Raw genomic sequence first — 21,123 nt, forward strand, 5'->3', positions numbered from 1 at the left:
TGTACAATCCAAAAACAAGAGTGCGCCCATGCTTCCTGATATGCCAGGTCTACTTGGCAGACACACAAGGAACTGGCTTGTTCCTACCACTGTCACAGCAGGCAGCTATAACCCTTTTTTGTCAACACTGAGTGCACTGGAGGAAAGAAGAAGGCAAACAGGTTCAGATTAAGAAGGGATAGTCCCTTCTCTGCAGAAGTTGCTGAGCAGAATAAACCAAAAACATTCCAGTCTTCTCGTGCATGGAAGGCAGCAAATAGAAGAGTACTCAGTTTTCAGATTACTAATAACTGATATTTGTAGCATGTGCCTAAGTGAATCCCTTGACTGGAAGGCAGCTACAGGGACTCTTGCCTACATTCAATCCACTTAACACGTCTCAAGTAGGAGTGTGATTTCTTGATTACAAGTCTGTTTTAGATCCCAAGTACCTCTGAAGAACCAAGCTCATCTATCTGCCTTCCATGTCTTGGTGAGAGAGAAGAAATCTGACTAGGACGATCAGGCTCTTGACTGTATTCTATTCCTTCAACACCTTCAGGATTACAAAGTGTCTATGTATTTATGTGCAAACTAGACACACACAGAGGGAATGTTTCAACAGAGGCACTAGAGGAAATCTTATGAGCTTTGAGTATAGAAGTGGTCCTTGACACATTCAAACCCTGGTTGCAACAGTTAAAGTCACATCAGATAATTCCTAAAAGCCCCTTTAATCTGCTGTCCTGTCCTTGTTAAAGGACAAGACCCTTGGTCATTGGCCAAGGTCCAGCTACTACAGCAAAGGCCATCTCCCATTAAGTCATATGGATTACTCTAGGGAAAGACTCCAGCATAAAGCACAGAAGTCTGCATAAGGATTTACCTTCTCACAACACCATGTTGCAAAATAAAGATCCTCAAATACCAATGAACATTGCCAGCTGACCTTAAATAATGAAGCTAATGAGTTAAGAGAAAGACTAAAATGAGCACAAAAAGAACATCGATATCCCCTCAAGAACTTTCTGCTGGAAAATCATATGGCAGCTGTTATTTTCCTGTTGAAACTGCTCTGCCAGATGTGCTTAGTCCTACAGAGAAGGGTTCAGCTGCACTTCATCATTCTGACAGTCAAGACTTCTCAATGAACAAACAGTGCCAAGAAAAGAAAGTCCTATACAGCTGCTCACCAGCACTCTGAGGCACATGATGGCCCCACAATTTATCAGTGTAAGTAACAACTGCTTAACTTGCTCAGGGAGAATTTCATAGAATCATTGAATGGTTTGAGTTGGAAGGGACTTTCAAGATCCTCACCAACCTGCATGGGCAGGGACACCTCCCACTAGACCAGGTTGCTCCAAGCCCCATTCAACCTGGCCTTGAACATCTTCAGGGAGAGGACATCCACAACCTGCCTGGGCAACCTGTTCAAGTGTCTCATCACCCTCACACTGAAGAATTTCCTCCTAATCTCCCCTCTTCCAGTTTTGATCCATTAGGTCTTGTCCTCTCACTATAAGCCCTTGCAAATACTCTCTCCCCAGCTTTCCTTTAGGCCCCCTTCAGGTACTGGAAAGCTGCTGTAAGGTGTCCCCAGAGCCTTCTCCAGGCTGAACAGCCCCAACTCTATCAGCCTGTCCTCATAGGAGAGGTGCTCCAGCCCTCAGATCATCTTCTTGGCCCTTCTCTAGACTTTCTCCAACAGCTCCATGTCTTTCTCATGTTATGTGCTGAGGGAGAGGATTTTGAGTGAACCCAGGTTTCTCTGGCATAAAAATGGCTGTGCTTACACATTCCCTACACAGTGAAAGCATAAGTGCACTAGAGTTAGTGACACTTCATCTGAAATTGCAAGACCTCACAGGTGACACTACTTCCTCACCATCTTTGAGCTCTTCTCAGAAGCAGATCTGGACAAGCTGAGGGTCAATCAACCCACACCTCAGCTTCCTCAAGGTGAATAAAGGAAGACAGTGGAGAAAAAGTGTACTTGTGACATTTAATTTGTTCCAAATTTGTTGCTTGTTGGCCCTGGGTGAAAGTGCAGCACAGAAAAACAAGAGCAAACAGATTAGCTGTTCATCCCCTGACAGAGAGGTGCTGACCTTCCCAAGTGCGTCTTGGCTGCACTCTGAGCTAGCTCAAAACTGGGAGCACACACAGCACTGCCCTTGCACAGACTGCAAGGTGTAGATGTATGTTGTCTGAACAAGAGACATGTCTTCACTTACTTGTATTTTCCCAGCCATGAGTCTGCCATGATGGCTCCAATGACAGGTGTGAAATAACATAGTGCAGAAAAGGCATGGTACACAGCAGTGGAGAGATTTTCATCCCAGTGGAAGAAGCTTAAGAAGTATAGTGTCAACACAGCTAAAAGCCAACAAGAAAATCACATCAGATAATTAATGTGTAGCTCTGCGGGTAAGCAGGAACATGGTGGCAAGAAATATGCTGATTCCTCTAGCAGCTATGAGCATTGTTTTGGAAAGATCTGTGCTTTCAGATCTGTTCCTCAATGTCTGAACTGGAAAAGCTAAAGTGAGATATACAAGTATCAGGCATTCTTAGCTCGTAAACATTAATGTTTGGCTGCAAAATATATTTTCTAGCTTATCTTATTATAACCAACATTTCTGTTTATGCATATTTTCTTTTTGCAAATTAGGTACCTGTATGATTCAATTCCCAAACATGCTGAGCACACAACTAAGAAAGATATCACACACTGGGAAACCAGGTCTGATACAGAAAATCATGAAAATTTAGACTGGAAGGTACATTTGGAGCTCTCTAGTCCTAAGTTCTGCTCAGAGAAGAGGTGGCATCAATGTTAGGGCACATTGCTTACACCTATATCCCAAAATGCCAATTTACTTTGAAAGAGACCTGAGACCATGTACAGCACAGCCCTGGAACACCAGGCCAGCATCTATAAAACCTAAGGATGGTAAAGTCTCTTCCCAGATGCAGGTCACATACCTCTCATGCCATAGTAGGAGAAGCGCTCACAGAACTCATTCACCACAATGAAGGCAATGCTTAAGGGGTAGTTGGAGCCACAAAGTTTCTGCAGGACACAAACAGGAACATGTCAGCTCTGTGAAAGCCTTCACCCCAGCAACATATCCCCACAGTGCCCGGGCAGTGGAGGGAAGTCCAGTCCAAAAAAAACAGGTGCCCACTGCTGCCTGACTGGCCTGTGGGTTAGACTCAAAGGAGGGAAGGGACCCCACACCTGTCTTGCTATGGTTAAGGCTCCCCAGTGAATCAGCTGCTGTCTGCTGTGTGAAGCTGCTCCCTCCTGTGCAACAGCTGCCCTCAACCTCTGCACCTCACTTGCACTGAATTGTGCCACCAACTTCACTGAAGCAGAGCATCAGCCCTGTGTCCTGCACTCCTCAGGCACAGCATCCGTTTCCTATTCCAGTAACCTGGCATAGCTATGGATAAGTCAATTCATTAATGAAAACTAAACAAAACATCAATGCAACTGTTGAACCTGCCTGAACCTGGCCACTCTGACTTTACTCCAGCTAAAATGAGCAGTTTCCAAGTGAAATAGAAGGCTTTAAACAGAGGAGTCTTGGCATGACCTTGTGTGGGCCTCCAACCCTCTTGCTACTCCACTGCAGTCTGAGATAAGCAGCTGGAAGCTGCTTAGCTCCACTGCCTCACAACAGGGAAAGTGGGTTTTCACAGCACTGCCCAGCCTCTGCCACTTAGTGGGAGAGAGGGCCTGGCACTGCACTTGGTGAGGGGGATGGGGGGAATATGATAGCAACAGCTGCATTTATATTTATGGCTTGAAGTGAAATGAACCCTTCACATGCATTTCTGTGCCTCGTGTCGGAAATAAAATTCCTGTACTTCTTCCCACAGTCCCAAATGCAAATATAGGTACTAGAATAGATGTGTTTATTTAGGTTTATTTCACCACCAAGAGACCTGAGCTTATGTAGATTCCCAAAGCAACTGCATCAAGTTTGGAAGAGTATAGGCTTAATGTTGCTGTCTTGCTCAACATTATACAAGACCAACAAAAGAGACTGACTGTTCACAGCAACAGCAAACAAAAGCAATGCTTTCCATTACTTAACCCAGCATCCCTAAAGACAAATATTTGTCCTTTTTAATATATATTTTTCTCATGCTATTTATGAGCTGCCTTTTTTATTAAGAAACCCTTGGCCTCTTTGCTTTACTTGAGTAAATATATAATTATCCATTCCATTTACTATTTATTCCAAAACCATCATTCTCAGCATATGGCTTGTAAGACAGAGTGGGCTCCCTTGGAATGCACACTGGGGCCTCCTGCCTTTATACTAGCCTAAAAATGGTAGCATATATAAGCTGTAAATGCACCAACACACATGCATATGCACAAAGAATACCCTTCTCCAACAAGTTTTTCATAAGAAAAGCCGTAAGAGGCAAGTTATGTTTCCTACAAGCACTTGGAAGCATTTTCTGAACTTGGAAGTAAAATTGTATAATAGGGATGTTTTTCCTACTCCTTCACAGACCTTGCTGTCAGTACTCATGAGATGTAATAACATTTGATGGAGATGCAAAGCATGGCTGTTCCAACCCAGATGGCCAGGTGTCAGGAGCCCTGCCACCTGAACTCACCCATCCATACCCGATGCACAAGCCCTGCTGGATTTAGCTGCAGCAGGTTAAGGTACACATGCCACGCTGTGACCTGCAGTGACAGAAAACCAGGGAATGACCCATTTCAGCCACTCCTGGGCACCTCCTACAGACAATCTGGGAAAGCAGAGCAGAAGGTGGTGATTTCCCAGCTAAACCTCCCCAAACACCTGAGCCAGGACACTGAGTAAGTGCTTACAAACAGAGCAATGACTTACAAGCGGGGGTACTTCCATCTGGCTTGTATGTCATGAGATGGCATCAGCATATGCAGAAACCCTCATGTAATCTCTCTGCTGTATCACTGACCTGCCTGTGGCCTGCCTGGGCATCCAAAAGTGGGCAGCTTTCATCCATGCAGAGAGCCAGATGCAGTTTGCTTCCTTCCGTGGAGGAGGACCGTGCTCAGCAGAGAGCCCCGGCACCAGCAAAGAGGCTAAGCCGGGATTCATGAGTGCACAGATAGGCTGCTGTTCTGTGCTACCACTGTAAGTCTAGGATCTGTGGGATTATGGAGCTCTTAAAGATACTGGAGAAGTTGATAGTCTGTGTCTTCGGAAAAAAGAAAGGTCATTTCAAATGCCAGCTAGAGGAGACATTCATTTTCACCTCTTTCTTGCTGACTAGCTGCAAAATGTGACAGAGATTAGGATTTCCCAGGACCTCTGGATATCCAATAGTTAACATCTGCACAGTACTTAAATTGTGACTTCAATAGTTGGCTTGCTAATGACATGACTGTGAGCTTTAAGAGCAAGTATTACCATACTGTCCTGCAAGCTAAAGCAGGTGCAATACAAGCTCTGTTCTCCCTGAAGTCAATGCAGTACAGTTTCTAGAGCTCAAGCACTCAGCAGAACTAGCCTGGAAACCTGCGCAGACATCAAAGCCACAAGGCAAAAAAATATTAATCTGATTCTGGCTCTAAATCAGAGGCAAAGATGTAAACCTGAGGGTCTGGCACTACAGCTGGGCTCTCTAGCACACATTAGTGGCCCGTCCTCAATCCCTGACCTTTCTTCTGCTTTGCAGCATCTAGGGACACCTCCCTAGTGGGTTCCATTGGACTAAGCAAATGCACAGATCAGCTCCCTCCCTCCCACTCACAATATTCCCCCCTCTTCTTCAGGGAACTAAGTCCTTTCCCACAAGGAAAGTAGTGTTCAGGAAAAAGGCAGCAATCAAAACCTTTACCCTTTTTCACAAACATTCAGGCAGTTATTTTTTTTCCTTTAAGCTGCACTTTCTTAACTTAATCAGGTTAATGGACGGATTTTGCCTTGAGTTCATGCTTATTTCAACCCTCTGCAAGAAAGAGTGTTTGTCTCTAGCCAGAGCACAACAGAGAAAAAGAACAGAGAGATCTTGCAATATTTAGAGCAAGCTGAGCAGAAAGTAAAGAAAAGGAAACCAGCTGTAACACTCACCGGGGATTTTTTCTGAACAGGGAAATCTCCTTTGGGGGGATCATCTCCTGCAGAAATAAAAGTGAACAAAGTTTCCTTGGATTCGTTTCTCTGAAAAGCGTTCATCTCCACTCTCGCCTTGTCTCCCACCATGCTATGTGGCTGTGGTGAGTTGACTGGGAAGATTTCCAACATCAGGCATGAAGTTTGATTCAGTTTGAGTTAACCCTAATTGAGCACATTTCTACAGCCAGGGCAGAAAAGGGAGGGAGATGCTACCAGGAAAGACAAGTCCAGAGTTCAGGAAGAGTCAGGGAACTCAGCCTAAATCATTCACACATTGGGGCTGTCAGCACTTTGCAGCACAGACCTCCTATTTCCTTGGCATGCCCCCAGCTATTGTAGGCATACCAGCCCAAGCACTGGATGCTGAACAGATGTGAGCTGAATAAAAATCCAAGGTCCCAGATATCCCTAGAGACTGCACATTTTGGAGCAGAGCATGCATCTCCCTTTTCAATGCAGTAAGGACAGGTTTATTCTGCAGGCACTACAGGGATCTCATTCCACTGCAAAGCCACACGTCCATCCCAAGTCATAACTACTAAAACCTTCAGCATGCCAAACCCTTGGACACTGGATGTCACGGATACCTGCACTCTGTTAAATAATTTCTTTGCTATAGGAGGAGTGAGGTGACAGGGTTCATTCCTGCACCGATTCCCTGGAATGAGGGTGTCTTTTTATACGGGACAGTTTAATTCAAAGGGTGCAGCCAGCACCCAGGAGCAGCCCCAAGCCTTGTCTCCACTTCTTATATCCCAAAGGCCACCTATGTTACAAATCCATTCTACACTGTGCTGGGAGCCCCTGGAATACCCCCTACAGCTATAAGGGCTCAGCTCCCTGCCAATACCCTGTTGTCCCTTCTGCCATGCCCTTTCCACAGAGGAAGGAAGAGGAGTTCTTTATCAGTGTTCTTCTATTGCCAGTTGCAACTACAGAACAAAATTCACAACCTTTCCACAAACCACTCTCAGTGGCTGTGGCTCTGCAGCATTTTCAGTGCAGGGCCAGGGTTATTTTTCTTCCCTTTACAACTGACTTCTTTAAAAGGCAAATGTCCAAAAGAATGTTCCCAAATGTTTCTCCCTTTTCTTACTAGCAAAAGTACAGACCATACCCAGATCCTGCAGTTGGTACAAGGAGGCTCCATAAACTCATCCCTAAGTCAAATACCAAGCTGCTGCTAGCATTTGGTACCTCAGGAACTAGGTTTGCAGCTAACAGACCAGGAAAGAGTCCTTTGCTCACACTACAGAGCCTTAATTTGTCCTCAGTTATTACTAACAAGATATGGGGAACACAAATGAGAGACTCAGATGAGACAGAGTGCACAAAGGAAACAATTACTCTCCACATTCCCTCTTGTGCTCTGGCATTGCATCCTCTGAAGATCCCCATGGGTCCTGTTTCACTGCTGCTAACTGGGCAGCTAGAGGCAAAGCCCAAACTTCAGATGAGGCCAGGAAAGCCTACCCATTTTTTAATGCCTTTTTCAATTACAGCCGTGGCAAAACAACAGTTTGCTACATCTCTCATACTGCCACAGAGCAGCTACTCATCTCCAGACTTCCTAGGCATTTGCACACCCATACAACCTTGCTTTTCACCTGGGTCACTTCTCAGGTGCCACAAACAGCCTCCAGACAGCTTGGATTTACTAATCCTATTCCATAGGCAAGAGTGACTCTCAGGCATACCCAACACTGGGAGCAGTGCAAGGACAGGCCTTGTGCCTGTTGGTCCTGTCTCCTGCATACCAGGTTAGCATGTACTGTTGTCTAGCCCTGTGCTAGAGGCAGCAGGAACATTTCTGAGCCCTCTGGTGATACCCCTTTCTACCCCAAGTTTCTCTACACAACTGCCACTAGACATTATGCTGTGCACAGGCAAGCAGAGCAAATACAGCAATGATGTTACTAAAGGAGTAACACAAAACAGAAAAGGATTCACCATCCCTTGTGCAGGGCTCCCATCTTGCTGCAATGTGATGCCTTAATATTTTTTGCATCCTGCAGCTGTATTTCCTGAGTGTGTACATAGCCCTGTGAGCCACATAAGCTATTTTATTTTTTTAATACTAGTATGAAAAAACATATCACTCTGTGGGATTAACATCCTGCTTGTCAAGTACACTGCCAAGATGTTTAGGTCTTTAGCTGCCAGGTTTTCTGAGACAGAAAAGGAGAAAAAGAACTCAAATGTCTGCTAATAAATGGTCACCCATGGCAAACAGCAAGAACAAGTTAAAGAGAAAATCTGGAAGCACCTTGGATATGAATTCAGAATAAGACTCAATAGAAGAAAACGTGTGGCTGGGCTGAAAAATCAGGAAGGAATTGTACCACAAGTGGAAATAAGATGGCATTTCTGAAGACAAGTATAAACAAACAGATCAAGCATAGCATGACACAGGCTGCAAAGCTAAGGCACAAAATGAATTACAGCTAGCAGGGGACACAAAAGGCAATAAGGTGTTAGAAATGCTTTCAATATTGGAGAAAGAGGAAGGAAAATGAAAGTCTGTTATCTAAACTAGAAAACAAGCAAACAACAGCTCATCCAGAGAAGCCAGAAGTTTTGTTCTTTGTCTTGGCTAAAAAAAATAAATTGCAACAAGGTACATATCACAATTAAAATGAACCAATAGGAATATGGGTGAAATGAGACAAAAATCCCTTAAAGAATATTTGGATACCTCAAATGTGCTCAAGTCATTAAACCCTGATGAAATTTACTCTCAAATGCAGAATGTAGTATTGAACCACTTTGCTTGTGAGGAGCAGAAGCAGGACAAGAACCATCACTGCCTTTAAAAAGGCAGGTTAGGACAACCTGGTCATGTTCCTTCATAGCCAGAGAGATACTGCATCAGATAATCTCTTCCAAGCACCAAAAGGAGAAGGGTTACAAACCAGCCATTTTGGGTTGGAAAAAATGCTCTCCAACAAGACTTTTATTCTTCAGTGGCAGGATAAGTGGTGTAACAGGATGTGATGTATCTTAACTCTAGTGTTTCTAGTGTCTCAAGGAAAAGAGGATCCAGATAAAATACCCATATAGAGAGCAACTGGGAAATCCCTCTCAGAGTAGCTATCACTGATTTTCCATAATATCAGGAGGGCATCAAACAGAGATCCTGAGCTTTACCATGAGCAAAGAGTACACCAGCACAGCCACTGTGCTGTTCATGTTTGTGTTCAAAACCAGGGTGAAGCAAGCCTGGGGAAGAATAGTGTATGAACTCAAAATGATGTGAAATGGGAGAAGCCACTTGGCAGCTCTGGAATGAAAAGATGACATTCAGGGAAGATGATGACCAAATGTTACCATTATCCATCAGCAGGAAAAGCAGCCACAGAGTCCAACTACTTTCAATTTTCATAGAGGATGAGAAGAGTAACTGACTATATTTTCAGTAGAAGAGATTCAGGGCTGCTTTTGGCCAAATTCCCTTTCTGCAAGGACACACGAGCACTGGAGCAGAGACAGCATGGCTGGGGCTGCAGAGTTCAGGCAATCCCTAATGTCTGTTATACAAAAACATATTAGGGACTGGCTAAATGTCAGGTCCTGTGCCAGAGCAGGTAGATGGATGAGGTGCCCTCCTGAATTTCTATAAAAACCATGTACTAAACAACTTCAGCTGGTAAGCACAAAAGAAATGCTTTCTGTAACATTTCCTCTTTTCTGAGTTATCCTTTATGCAAGTGGGGAATCTGCAGGATGATTCAAGCTTAAATGTAATATTCAGCTAACAGATGCCTCATATAGCTAGAAGTTCCTATGAATACATTATTCTATGACTTTCAGTTCATCATTTAATTTTGTCTCATTCCCAAATCCACAGGAAGACAATCTGTATTTTCCCTTTGCATTTACAGTCCTCAGATTCTCACTGTTTCCTGCTGCAGTACTGCACACATTGCTCTGTTTATACTCAGCTGATCTCTTCACTTTTATCTGCATTCATCTTGTGGTACAATCCCTTGTTCATTTTCAGCTCAGCCACATTGGTCTCATAATAATGAATCTTATTTTTAATTCATACACTCTGGCCATACTTTTATATGCCTTTTACCATATCTGTGCTTCTCTCCTTTCTCTCTTTCCAAAATAAGGTTATAAGCAGCTAGATTAGTGTTTGTCAGCAACACTTTGGGTTTAATGACCTGGCCCTGGATGGATGAGATAACCTCCCCAGGTCTCTTCTGCCTTATTTTCTCCAATTCTTTGGCCACAGGAAAAAGCATGGCTTAACCAATTTAGACAGATAAAGAATTGTTTCCATTGCCTCCAGACTTCTCTCAAACTTCAAAGTAATTTAAGAAAATGATGTATCAAATCACTTGAACAACTAGGAAAATATGCCAGAAGTCTTCAGACCTGCATCTGTTCTATTCACTAGCCCCTATAGACTCAAAGCTGTTAAGATATTTCAATTAATATCACTAACAATATCAACTGCCTATTTAAAAAACTGTCATCTGGTCAATAGTCAAATTGTATCAGAGAAACTTCTCATTTTCCCTGATGCCTTTTTGCCTTCAATATCTCCTACGATTTGCAAGAAATCTTTAGAAAATTCTCTCACCAGCTTGGGCATCCTTTGCAGCCTGCAGTATGCTGTCCCCCTCTGTCATCCCTGCTGCTCCCTGCACATTGGACCTCAGCTCCGTTGTGCCTGAAGATGAATCTTGTTAAGCAACCCTGGCTCACTCCCACCCTGTTGTTAATGTTTCACTTCACAACAGCAGTCCCTTGGTCACCAATAAAATAGTTAAACTTTCATTTATTTTTTTATCTTTAACTGAAGTCATCTTTGCTCAGCTAAGCAGAGAAAATCTGCCTTTCTCCTTGAATATAGCCTCTAAGGCTGCAATGCATCTTTCATGGATGTTCATGATCAATCACTTCATGCTGTAGCTACACTATCTTTCAATAAAATTACTGTCTCTGGATGAGAACAAGGACTAGACCTGTGACTAGGAAGGATCTACAGCTGGCCATAAATCCAAACTTTTGAAGTTGTAGACCAGGTACAGAGCTAGCCTTAACTATACACATCTTTTAATAGTTAAGGTTGTGAGGACACATGGTTTCATTACCTTTTGACAGAGTGGCTTCAGTTTACGTGTCACACAGGAATGTAAGATGTAACATTGACATGCTATCCTCTTGGACCCCTTTTCACTTTAAAGCCATGAGCTGCCTGAAGGAGGACCAACATTTGCTTTTTCTGCTGTGCTTCTGCTGTTTATTTCTCTCTGCTTTGCCCCAATAACCTCCTCTAAACTGACATTCTTTCTGAGAGGCTCTAAAGCACCTCCTCTGCAGATGAAAGCCCCAGATATCTTTTGCAAATACAAAAATGCCTTTACAATGAAATTCTGTATGTTCAGCAGCAGAGCAAAACCAGGTTTTCAGCACAACACATCATGGCCCTGGAGCCACCTGCATCCTTCCTCTCTTAACTGCACTGCAGTCCCAGTTGCACATGCTTCATGGCCCCAGATCTCTCAGTCTTCTCAGCATACAAAATATAGTCAAGGCTACAAACACAGATGTAGTTCCTAATGAACCCTGCTGTTAGCTGAATAAAGGTGGACCCAAGGGAACTGGGAAGCAGGACTAGAAAGATGCACTAAGGAAACACTAAGAGACAACCAAACTCTACAGTGAAGAGAAACATGCAGCAATAACTGCTTATTTATGTAATAGCAAGAAGGCTAAGTCAATTGCAGATCAAATTCCAGAAATAAATTAGGAATAAATTCCTACCAATTTTGAGTCATTTGATCAAGCAACAAGGGCTGCATGGACCAAAGTGAAAGGAAGAACAGCACAAACAACAACAACAAGAAGACAATGGTAAATTTTAAGTGGCTTGTGAAAGAATTGAAGCACAATATAATTATGGCTACAAAAGAACAGGCTATTCACACAAGATGTGTTAAAGCAAAGATAGATAGTAAGAAGGATTTAAATCCAGAATGTAGGATCTATGGTGAGGATCCAGGGAGCATTAGTCACATTAAAAGAAGATGTACCATAGATAAATACAAAGCACAGCATGGCAAAGCTAGCAGAATGAGACTGTCAGCAAGCACTGTGAAAAACAAGCAGAGAAGAAGTATGAGCACTACAAGCCAGACAATGCAACAGGGAAGAAAAGCTGGAAGGAGAATAGCTGCTGAGAAGAATAAAAAGCTTGACTTGGTAATTCTTGTGACTTCGTAATGCTTGTGACTTCTGTTAGAAGATTAGGGAGGAAAACACAGAGCAGGAAAGGGCTTTTCTTTCCAAAGAACTTTTTAAGAGACTGTCATAGCATGGAAAAATTAGGATTTCCCTCTTCGTTGGAGGGACTGTCCAAGCAAAACACAGGGAAAGATAGAGCTGATCAGCTGAGGCAGGCAATGAAGAAAACTAGGACAAACCACAGAAAAACTTCAATTATTTTCAAGGCTCTCAAGATGAGAGTATCACAATCACTACAAAAAATTGGAAGCTGGCTCCAGAATAAGACTTGTGGACTTTCAGAACAGACCACTGATTAACAGTAGGTGAATACCAAGGCAGCTACATATTGCATAGAAAAATCAGGAACAAGTTAACTATTCAGGCTGTCAGTAAGGAGAAAGGCTAAGCAACCTCTTTAACTCCTTTCCAGCTATTTTCCCCTCCAGGTCTATGTTGTACTTAATGCTCTGGGATAAGGCACTGTGCCCTGACCTAGAGCTGACTGGTAACACTGGTTTTGGTGAGTTCAAGACAGAAAATGGACATCCGGATGCCCCAGGCAATCTGGACCCATGGGAACATGTCCAGTCCCAGTGATGTTTCTATGTTCTGCTCTTTCTGCTTGGCCTTTTTTTCCCTTTATAGTGATTTAAAGCACTGTAAGAATGCTGCCCACTTCTTAGGGATCATCCCTAGTTAAAACAATAGCTAGTTTTACATTCATATGGGTATGTCAAGTGAGAAACAGAGTGCTCTGAAAAAAAAAAGTTAAGGAGAGCTGAGGTAGGTGTAAAAGGAACATGAGCTCAGTTTCTAACACACTAGTCAGGTGCTGTTTGACTCACGAGGGTGTAAGTGATCAATTCTGAATGTCTTTATGTCCCTAACAAATGAAGTGTGTCAGCCCTTCACACACCCAACGCCACAACTGTCTGGCTCAGGCATAACTCAGACTGTTCAAAACTTCTGATTAACAGAGAGAACCTGGAAAAAGAAAAATCTGAAGGTTTACCCAGTCCACTTGCCTGAAGCTAGGTTGTCCCCTTCATGGAGTGAGAAGGTGGGAGGTCCCTGCAGCTGGAAGAAAGATGGATGTGGTGTGGCAGGACTTTGGAAAAGCACTTTGGTGCCCCAGTAACATTTTCTCCCTGGTAGTATCACAGGCAGGATCTTACTTGATGCCTTTCAGCAGCAGGTCTTGTAGCATCTCCCTGAGCAGGTAGCAGTATCTCCATTTCAGAGATGAGCAAAAGAGGAAAACACCATCCTGACGAACACAGACTCCACTAGAACCTCTTGCTTGCCAGCCCAGCAGTCTATCCATTAAGCTGCCCTGCCTGTAGTATCATCACAGCAACGAAAAAGCCAGATCCTGATTTATTCTGCCACAGGTTCTGAGGGATAGCTCAGCTACTGGAGATACCACAGCTTGCAGCAGCCGTGGGTCTGCAGGAACACTTATAGCCACATCCAGCGTCTCTGCCTTCCCTTGTGTGAATTGCCCTCCCCTCTGTGCTCACTTCAAGCCTCTGGGACAGATACTGCCTTGGAATTTCCCTTTTTGCACTGACCCCTCAGCTGGGCAGCTGGGCAGTAACTCCTTTCTGGTACCAAGCCCTGCACTCTCTCCCACCCAGCTCTTTAGTGAAAAGCTCCTTTTACTCACTGCTAACCTCTCCTTCAGTGAGAGGCAGCTGGTAACGAGAGAGCAGGAATCCTGTAACTACTCTCTTCCTCACAGCCAGCTCACAAGGATGCCTGGCACTGGGGGGTGGGGGGTGTCTATGGGGCAGTGAAGGAGAGGACATGGCTACAGGAAGTATCAGGAAGACCCTACTATGTTACTTGTCAGGCAGCTCGAGCACGTATTTCAGGTTTCCCAGCCCTAACTGCACTGGCCACAAAACAAGAATCAAATAGCGTTAATCTCCTGTACATCTGGGACAAATGGTTTCACTCATTAATCCCAGTATAGGACTAGGAGAATCTCAGGGATGGCATTAATTACAGCTTTTCCAGTTGTTTCCATCCACCCATAGTAAACAGCCTGACTGTTTTATTCTTTGAAAGCATCTGTGTCAGGAGACATAATGCATTGCACAACTGCAAATCTTTGCCATCCAGAGAGAGTAATTTTAACATATCCCAGCACACAGCCCATTTTTTTTGACTACAGCTTAAGTTAGATTGCAATTGCATAATCAGTGTTTCACCAGGGCAAGCTGCCAGGGACAGAGAACATGTAAATCCACAAAATACCTCTCTTCTGATAAAAAAAAAAAGGGGCAAAACAACCTGCAGATCTAATCCAGAATGATCTCAGCTCCCTGACAGTGACCTCTCCCAGAAGCAAGCACCAACAGATATGACATGGCCTTCTCCATTCTAGGGACTGTCATTTCCACCAAGATGTTATTAAGATCCTCCCTAAGCAGCTCCCTCCACTGCCACACCAAGGGCCAAGCTGATCAGGGGCTCATCCAAGATTCATTAACTCTGGTTCCCTGCATTTTCATAACGAGCTTGCAGTGCCATCCATTCTTTCAGCCTCCTGCTGAGCAAACACAGGGATCAATTTGCTGACATGATGAGTGCAAGTAGCTGTCCCCAGCTCCAGCTGGAAGTACAGTCATATGTGTTTTCCCTGTATCATGTCTCCAAGAGACAGGCACAAACTTAGAAACCTTTTTTGCTTATTTTAACATAGGTTTAAACCTATGTTTTTTTGGGTCTCCAAGGATTCTGACATTTCATAGCACAATTGATGTTGTCCTGGCTATCCTGTGCCCAGGCCAGTCTGCACCCCACTGGCTCTCATGGCAAATCATCTCCGACTATCAAGGGAGAAAGGTTATACTCACATGGAAAAATTCACCTGCGCCTCTTCTTCCTTATACTCACCACCCAAAAGATCCACCCGACATCAGTGGGACCAAGGGTGCTCAGCCTCTCCCAGATGTCTCTCCCACAGCACATTAACTTCCCCTTGCTCAACACCCCTCCCTCTCTGAAATACCCTCTCCTGTCTCAGCAGCTTTACGAGAGCTCATCTTCTGGTTAGAATTGAGTACTGAATCAGGCATTTGCTCTAACTCTCCTCTTCTACCCCCAGCCTATCTCCTTCCTCCTGGGATCTTGCATGGGGTGGTGACCATCACACAATGGCCCAGTCCTGCATCACATACCTGCAAACTATACTTGTTGCACTTGTGCAAACAGCAACTCTGAACACAGAAATGTTTTCCCCATGAGCACATGAAAACCACCTCTGGTATTTTCAGCTCATGGCCACCCAGGAGCTATAGAGCAGTGCTGAACACGCAGGGCAGCAGCACGGCATGTGCCCAAGCAGCAGGTAATGGTGTACGTTGCTCTTACTGCACCTGCAGGCCACCAGAGGCTTGCTGGCTTTACCAGGAGCAGGGCCAGACCTATGTTTTGAGTGACTGCAGACACAGGCTCGGAACATGAGCCCTACACAACAGCAGGAAGTTTAATGAAGTCAAATTAAGCTATGGTCACTCTTCAGGCCACTACATTCAACTCCAGTCCTTCTGCTCTCCTAATCTATTTCTAAGCAGTTCCTTATACACCATACAGATGGAAGCCCACAGCAGATTTCCAGTATCTACCTGTGGTGAGCTACCAGCTATTGATCTGGTCTTCTTAACATCCATTACTCACCAGTAGCTAACCCCATCTTAATCTGAGCAAAGCAAAATGCCCAGACCTAGCAGAGGTTTCACTAGTCCCAGCACTTGCTCTCTTAAACCTATTTTCCCAGAGAGAATGTCTGCCTGACAAACAGGGAAAAGATCATCAGCTGCAATAGCAAGATGGGAATGCTACACGTGGGTTGTGAGGTAGCCTTTGCTTGTACCAGCTACAGCAAGAGCTGCTAGATGATGATATATTAATTGCAGTCTGATCTGTGGTGCATGACAAGGGCAGATGGCATTTCCACTCCAGCTGATGAGCAGCAGTGCTGGGAATATGCTGGTGTAGGCTTTCCATCACCCCTTCCATCTCCTGTGCCCACAGCTGGCATGTCTTTCCAGTTTGGCATTCGGCTTTTAGATGTCTCCAAGTGCTACTGCATAGCCCTTAGTAAAGAGGAGAACACACTGGTACTCATGACTGACAGAACAATCCATTAGTGCTAACATTTATTGGCTTTAATAAACCCAAGTAAAAAAAATGCAATCATCTTTTCCATGACCTCCAGCTATGCCTGAACTACCTGAGAAATTCTAGCCACACCAGTCCTTTAAGATGCAGAGGGCCACTCAGGAGATGTATTCAATTGACTTCAAAGAACCTCTGAGTGCTCAATAACTTGCAGGAGATTTGTTTATAGAAATAATCACTCTCAGAAGCAAAGGGTACATAGCACTTTTTCTCCATCTTTCATTCAGTTTTACTTCTAACAATAAATCACTACAGAAACTCGACACGGACTTCCTTAGCTTTTTACTCATCTAGAAACATTTATTTGCTGTATGAACTCAGATTAATATTAATTCTCTCCAAGATAAAGACAGCTAGAAATAATTTGAAGCAACAAACAGTTTTCAGCATTTCTGACACTTCCAATTGTTAACAAACAGATGAACTTATAATGATAAAGTCAGAGAAATAATTCCTCTCTTATATTAGATCTGATTGACTAGACAGAACAGATGGCATTTTTATTACTTTCTATCTTTATGCCATTCTAAAAGAGGCCTCATCTAAAGCAGCCCAGGCTGTGTTTTGAGCCCTTAACCTCTCAGATAAGCAAACCCTGTTTCATCAGGTTAATGGATCCTCACTTGATTCAGGAAGGCAATTTTTCTTAAAGTTATTCTAATCAAGTACTCAGAGGCCAAATTGTCCTGGCTGATTGACTGGGTAAATCTTTCTACTAAGGACCAGATTTATTTTCAAAGAGGAAAAACAACTTGTTATTATTATTACAGAACCAATTCTATCCTGTATTCAGTGATTTCTCAAATACTGGCTTTTACTGCAGTCCCAGAATTAAAGATAAACAAAGTTGAGGCAGACTTCCTCTCAGGAGTTTTAATAACAGGCAGGAAAAGAAAATTAGAAGGATAAATGGCTTGCTGTCTATTCATTCCACCTCAATTAATTGCCCCTATGGTTACAGCAAGTGGCTCTAATCAGCACAGACCCCTTCAAACACAGGCTCTCTCCAACCTGTCTTCCTCCATCAGCCTCCAGACTGAGGAGTGTCAGCCCAAGTAACTTGCCACCAAGCTGGCGAGAAGGGATAGAGGACTACCCACCTTCTAAAATAAGCTATCTGAAGGAAAACCTGTGCCTTAAGAATGCTTGCTCCAAGTCCTATCTCCAGCATAGCATGTGTCTCCACAAGCACAGTTTGGTGCTACAACTGCTCAGGAGCTCAGTGACAACTCATAAAAACACAGAAATCACAGGGCTCTGCTGCCTTGGCTCTTGGCTGGCTCAGGCCACTCCAGGCAGAAACCCAGCCAGCTGTGGGGCTACGCTAAATCCATAAAGGAGCTGACAGAAGGTCCAGCCTCTCCTACTCTCTCCTACCTATTGCAAGACTGGTCCAGCAGTTGAGCTAATATAAGGACAAGCAACCACCCCAAGGCTGTGCAGAAAAACAGCCACAGGAGCAAGAACTGGACCCACAACTCCTGCATGATCACTCACTCAGTACTTCCAGGTCTCAACAAACACACAGCCTCACAAGCAGGCTTGGAAGCCCTGATGCCCCCATCAGACATTCAATATTGTATTTCCACCTGCAGAAAATCTGACCCCCAGGAGCCTCAGCTGGAGCTTGCAGGGCAAGTAAAGTGAGCTACTTGACTCAAAACATTCCTCTTTGCCATTTTCTGAGCAGCTGAACTGTTGTCTTAACAGCTCTCCTGAAGTTATTCATGCCTCAAACATAACAATCATTCTCAATTATTTTTACCTACCAGACACCAAATTTTCAGGGTTTAGTGAGGCAGAGTATTACCTTGTAGTATCAAGGCAGCCATCTTGAAAACAGTGATTATTCTGCAGGAACCATAAAGATGCTAGAGAATACATTACCTCTGTCATTCCTCAGGAGGACTTACAAGCTCAGTAGAGGTTGTCAAGCTGTGGTACAAGCAGGACCTAGAAACCCATATTCTCTCCCTTATGTTACAAACTGGTCCTCCAAATGTGCTCCAGTTACACTCATAGGGAAAAAACAAACCAAACCACAAAGCCAGCAAAGACCTCAGAAGTCCCTGTTCCCTGAGAACCCTCAGCATTTGCATTCAAGGGCAGCACAGCAAACACAGCCAGGAAGCTAGCAGGATGTTAAGAAGCAACTAGAGAGCAAGCCTTTTGCATGTTGCACTACAACAGCACTGTTGCACTACACACAAACCTGAGAAACAACTGGTAACCTCTATGCCATAGGGCTAATACTCCATCCTCAGGGAGCATTCAGCAAATCCAACCCCCACGGCAACACTGCACCAAGAGAGTTGTGGGATATGCTGCCTTTTAAACTGCCTGTCACCAGCCCCACCCAAGTACAGCTCAGCTGGGTCCACAGATGTCTCTCATAAATTAATTATCCCATAATTACTTGGTGAAGACCCAAATCTGACAAACTCTCACTCTTGCTCATCTCAAACCTAGTGCTTTCTGTGCTTGATTGTACAGCTGTGTAGGTGTTTTATTTTCTGTTTTTGGTATGTCCTTAGGATACAGAGGGGTATGAAAAGTTTTATCCATCTTGAAGCTGTTGCTGCAACTTCCTGCTTAGCTTAGATAGAGGCTGGGATTTGGGCACACAAGAGGAATCCAGGCACAGAGGAATGCATTTCAAAGCAAGGTAGGGGACAGTCTCACAAGATTTCCACCATTATGAGATTTCATGAGATCTATCGTTCTTACCAGGTTGGGGAACTAATTTTGAGGCAAAAGCTTCTGACAGAATTTGATTTTCTCAAAGGCTTCTAGCCCCCTCTGGATCGGACAGGGGACATGTTCTGCTCCAGGCGTGGACACCGAGTGCAAAGCATGTGCTAGAATCAGAGGCTCCCAAACCAAAGTCAGAAAGCTCAGGCTCAAGGGTTAAAAGTTCTCAGGCTTTCTCACATGTCACTGTTTCAGGTCCTCTTGTGTAACCTGTCACATTTGAAACACACAGGACCCTTCATGAGAGGCAGCCTTTTAAAACTGTGCTCTCCTCGAATGTCGTTCCGGGGTTGATTGCTGACACCTTTGGGCTCAGAGCAAGCACGGCTGGAAATTGTTCAGACCAGGGATCAATAGAGGAGCATAACTTAAAAAACATGTTACTTGTGGAAGAAACCTCCAGGGACAGCCCTGAAGCTGTCCCCGCAGTTAAACAATTCCAGAAGAAGCAGGCATCTGTCCCTGTTAGTTACTGTTGGGAAACAAGCAATGAAGCAGCTGGAGGAAAAGATGAGCTTGATTCTTACTGGGCCTCATCTGCTAAACCAGTTTTTTAAAAGAACCGTGTATGGTGGAGAAAATTTGTCCCTGAGCCTGATGCAAATCCCCAGAAATAGGGTGAATGGACTGTAAGCATACTTCGCCCCTATCCAGTTTCCAGTGTCTGGCAATAGCTGACCCCAGCTGCCTTGGAGAAAACCACAAAGAGGATGCACAGCTCTCAGATGAGCTGCCCCAGTAGGTTTCTCATTGCCTGTATTGAGTGTTGGGTCAGACCCCATGCACAGCAGTGTCTGTGATCAATGAAGATATAATTTGCTAGTTCTGCCCAAGGGCTCAGTCACACTTAATCCAAACCAACTTGATTCATGAAACTGGCTGGAAATCTCACCAGATCAGGCTTTGCAGAGAGATTTCCATCACTTTTGCTTCCACCACTGGCTGATAATAGAGCAAAAAGATACTCCAGCCTCCTCTGAGCTATTTTGTCAGATCTGTAGATGAGTGATTCATTCACAAAAAAGAATAATAGTAACTTGCTCATTTTCTGCCTTTTGCTTTTTCCCTCTGTGAACAGATGTGGGTTTTTCTTAGGTTTATTTGTTTTTCAGAACTATCTGCCAAGTATTATCTGCAAACAATTTCAGGTACTTCAACAGCATTAGTGATCTGCAATATAAGCAGGCACAAGGAGACACACATTACATTGTACACTTCAGAATGTTTCACATGGACGACCACATATCTTAGAAACAGGTTTGCAGTGCACATTTGCACAACTCTCCTTCTGAAGCTCTTTCATGGATATTTTGAATGATTGCCTCAAAGCAGCCCACTCCCACAAACATTCCTCTTATGATGTCTGTCTGCTCAAGCACTCCCTGCCAGGGAATGTGGAAAGAATAGGAACACTTTACTTACGGAAATATCTGCAGCAAGTCTCAAAGAAATGTGTTGGTGGAGTGTCTCCAGACCCAGGGATTTCCATGGAGGAAGCACTGAAGTGGTCCAACACAAAAATATAAGCACTATGAACTGTTCAAACTTCAGGATGTGTCTGAGATGAATGTAGCTTATTGAATGAATACAAGGTTATTTCTTCTTGTACCCACACCAGCTCTTGTATCCTGTGCTGACGTACAGAGAACAAATGGTGAAACAAGCTCTTGGCCTCACAGTAACATTGTTCTGTTTGTTGTCCCTAAAGGCTTTCAGTTAATCTTCATCTGTGGGCTTGGCCAGAGAAACATACTGGTGAACCTCCCCTCTCCAATTTCTGCATGCAAACTTAAAGCTTCTTGAGGATTCATTAACTCTTTCACTCATCATT

General features: G+C 44.0%; 1 protein-coding gene across 5 annotated transcripts in view; it reads right to left on the reverse strand.

Moving 5' to 3' along the window:
- SLC15A2 (solute carrier family 15 member 2) overlaps nt 1-20,858 on the reverse strand; it is a 74,053-nt gene extending 53,195 nt beyond the window's left edge. For 3 of the 5 annotated variants that reach the window (XM_051623089.1, XM_051623091.1, XM_051623088.1), the window contains exons 1-3: nt 6,069-6,382; nt 2,968-3,055; nt 2,217-2,358 (exon numbers count right to left, since the gene is read on the reverse strand). In XM_051623089.1, the coding sequence (XP_051479049.1) occupies nt 2,217-2,358; nt 2,968-3,055; nt 6,069-6,242 (404 nt within the window). In that variant the 5' untranslated portion in view covers nt 6,243-6,382. Of the gene's footprint in view, nt 1-2,216; nt 2,359-2,967; nt 3,056-4,950; nt 5,194-6,068; nt 6,383-20,714 lie in introns of those variants that run through there. The other 2 variants (XM_051623090.1, XM_051623092.1) reach the window with 2 other exon arrangements.
- Between the last annotated feature and the right edge of the window lie 265 nt (nt 20,859-21,123).

The sequence above is a fragment of the Apus apus genome, chromosome 6 (genome assembly GCF_020740795.1).
Source record: "Apus apus isolate bApuApu2 chromosome 6, bApuApu2.pri.cur, whole genome shotgun sequence".
Taxonomy (NCBI): domain Eukaryota; kingdom Metazoa; phylum Chordata; class Aves; order Apodiformes; family Apodidae; genus Apus; species Apus apus.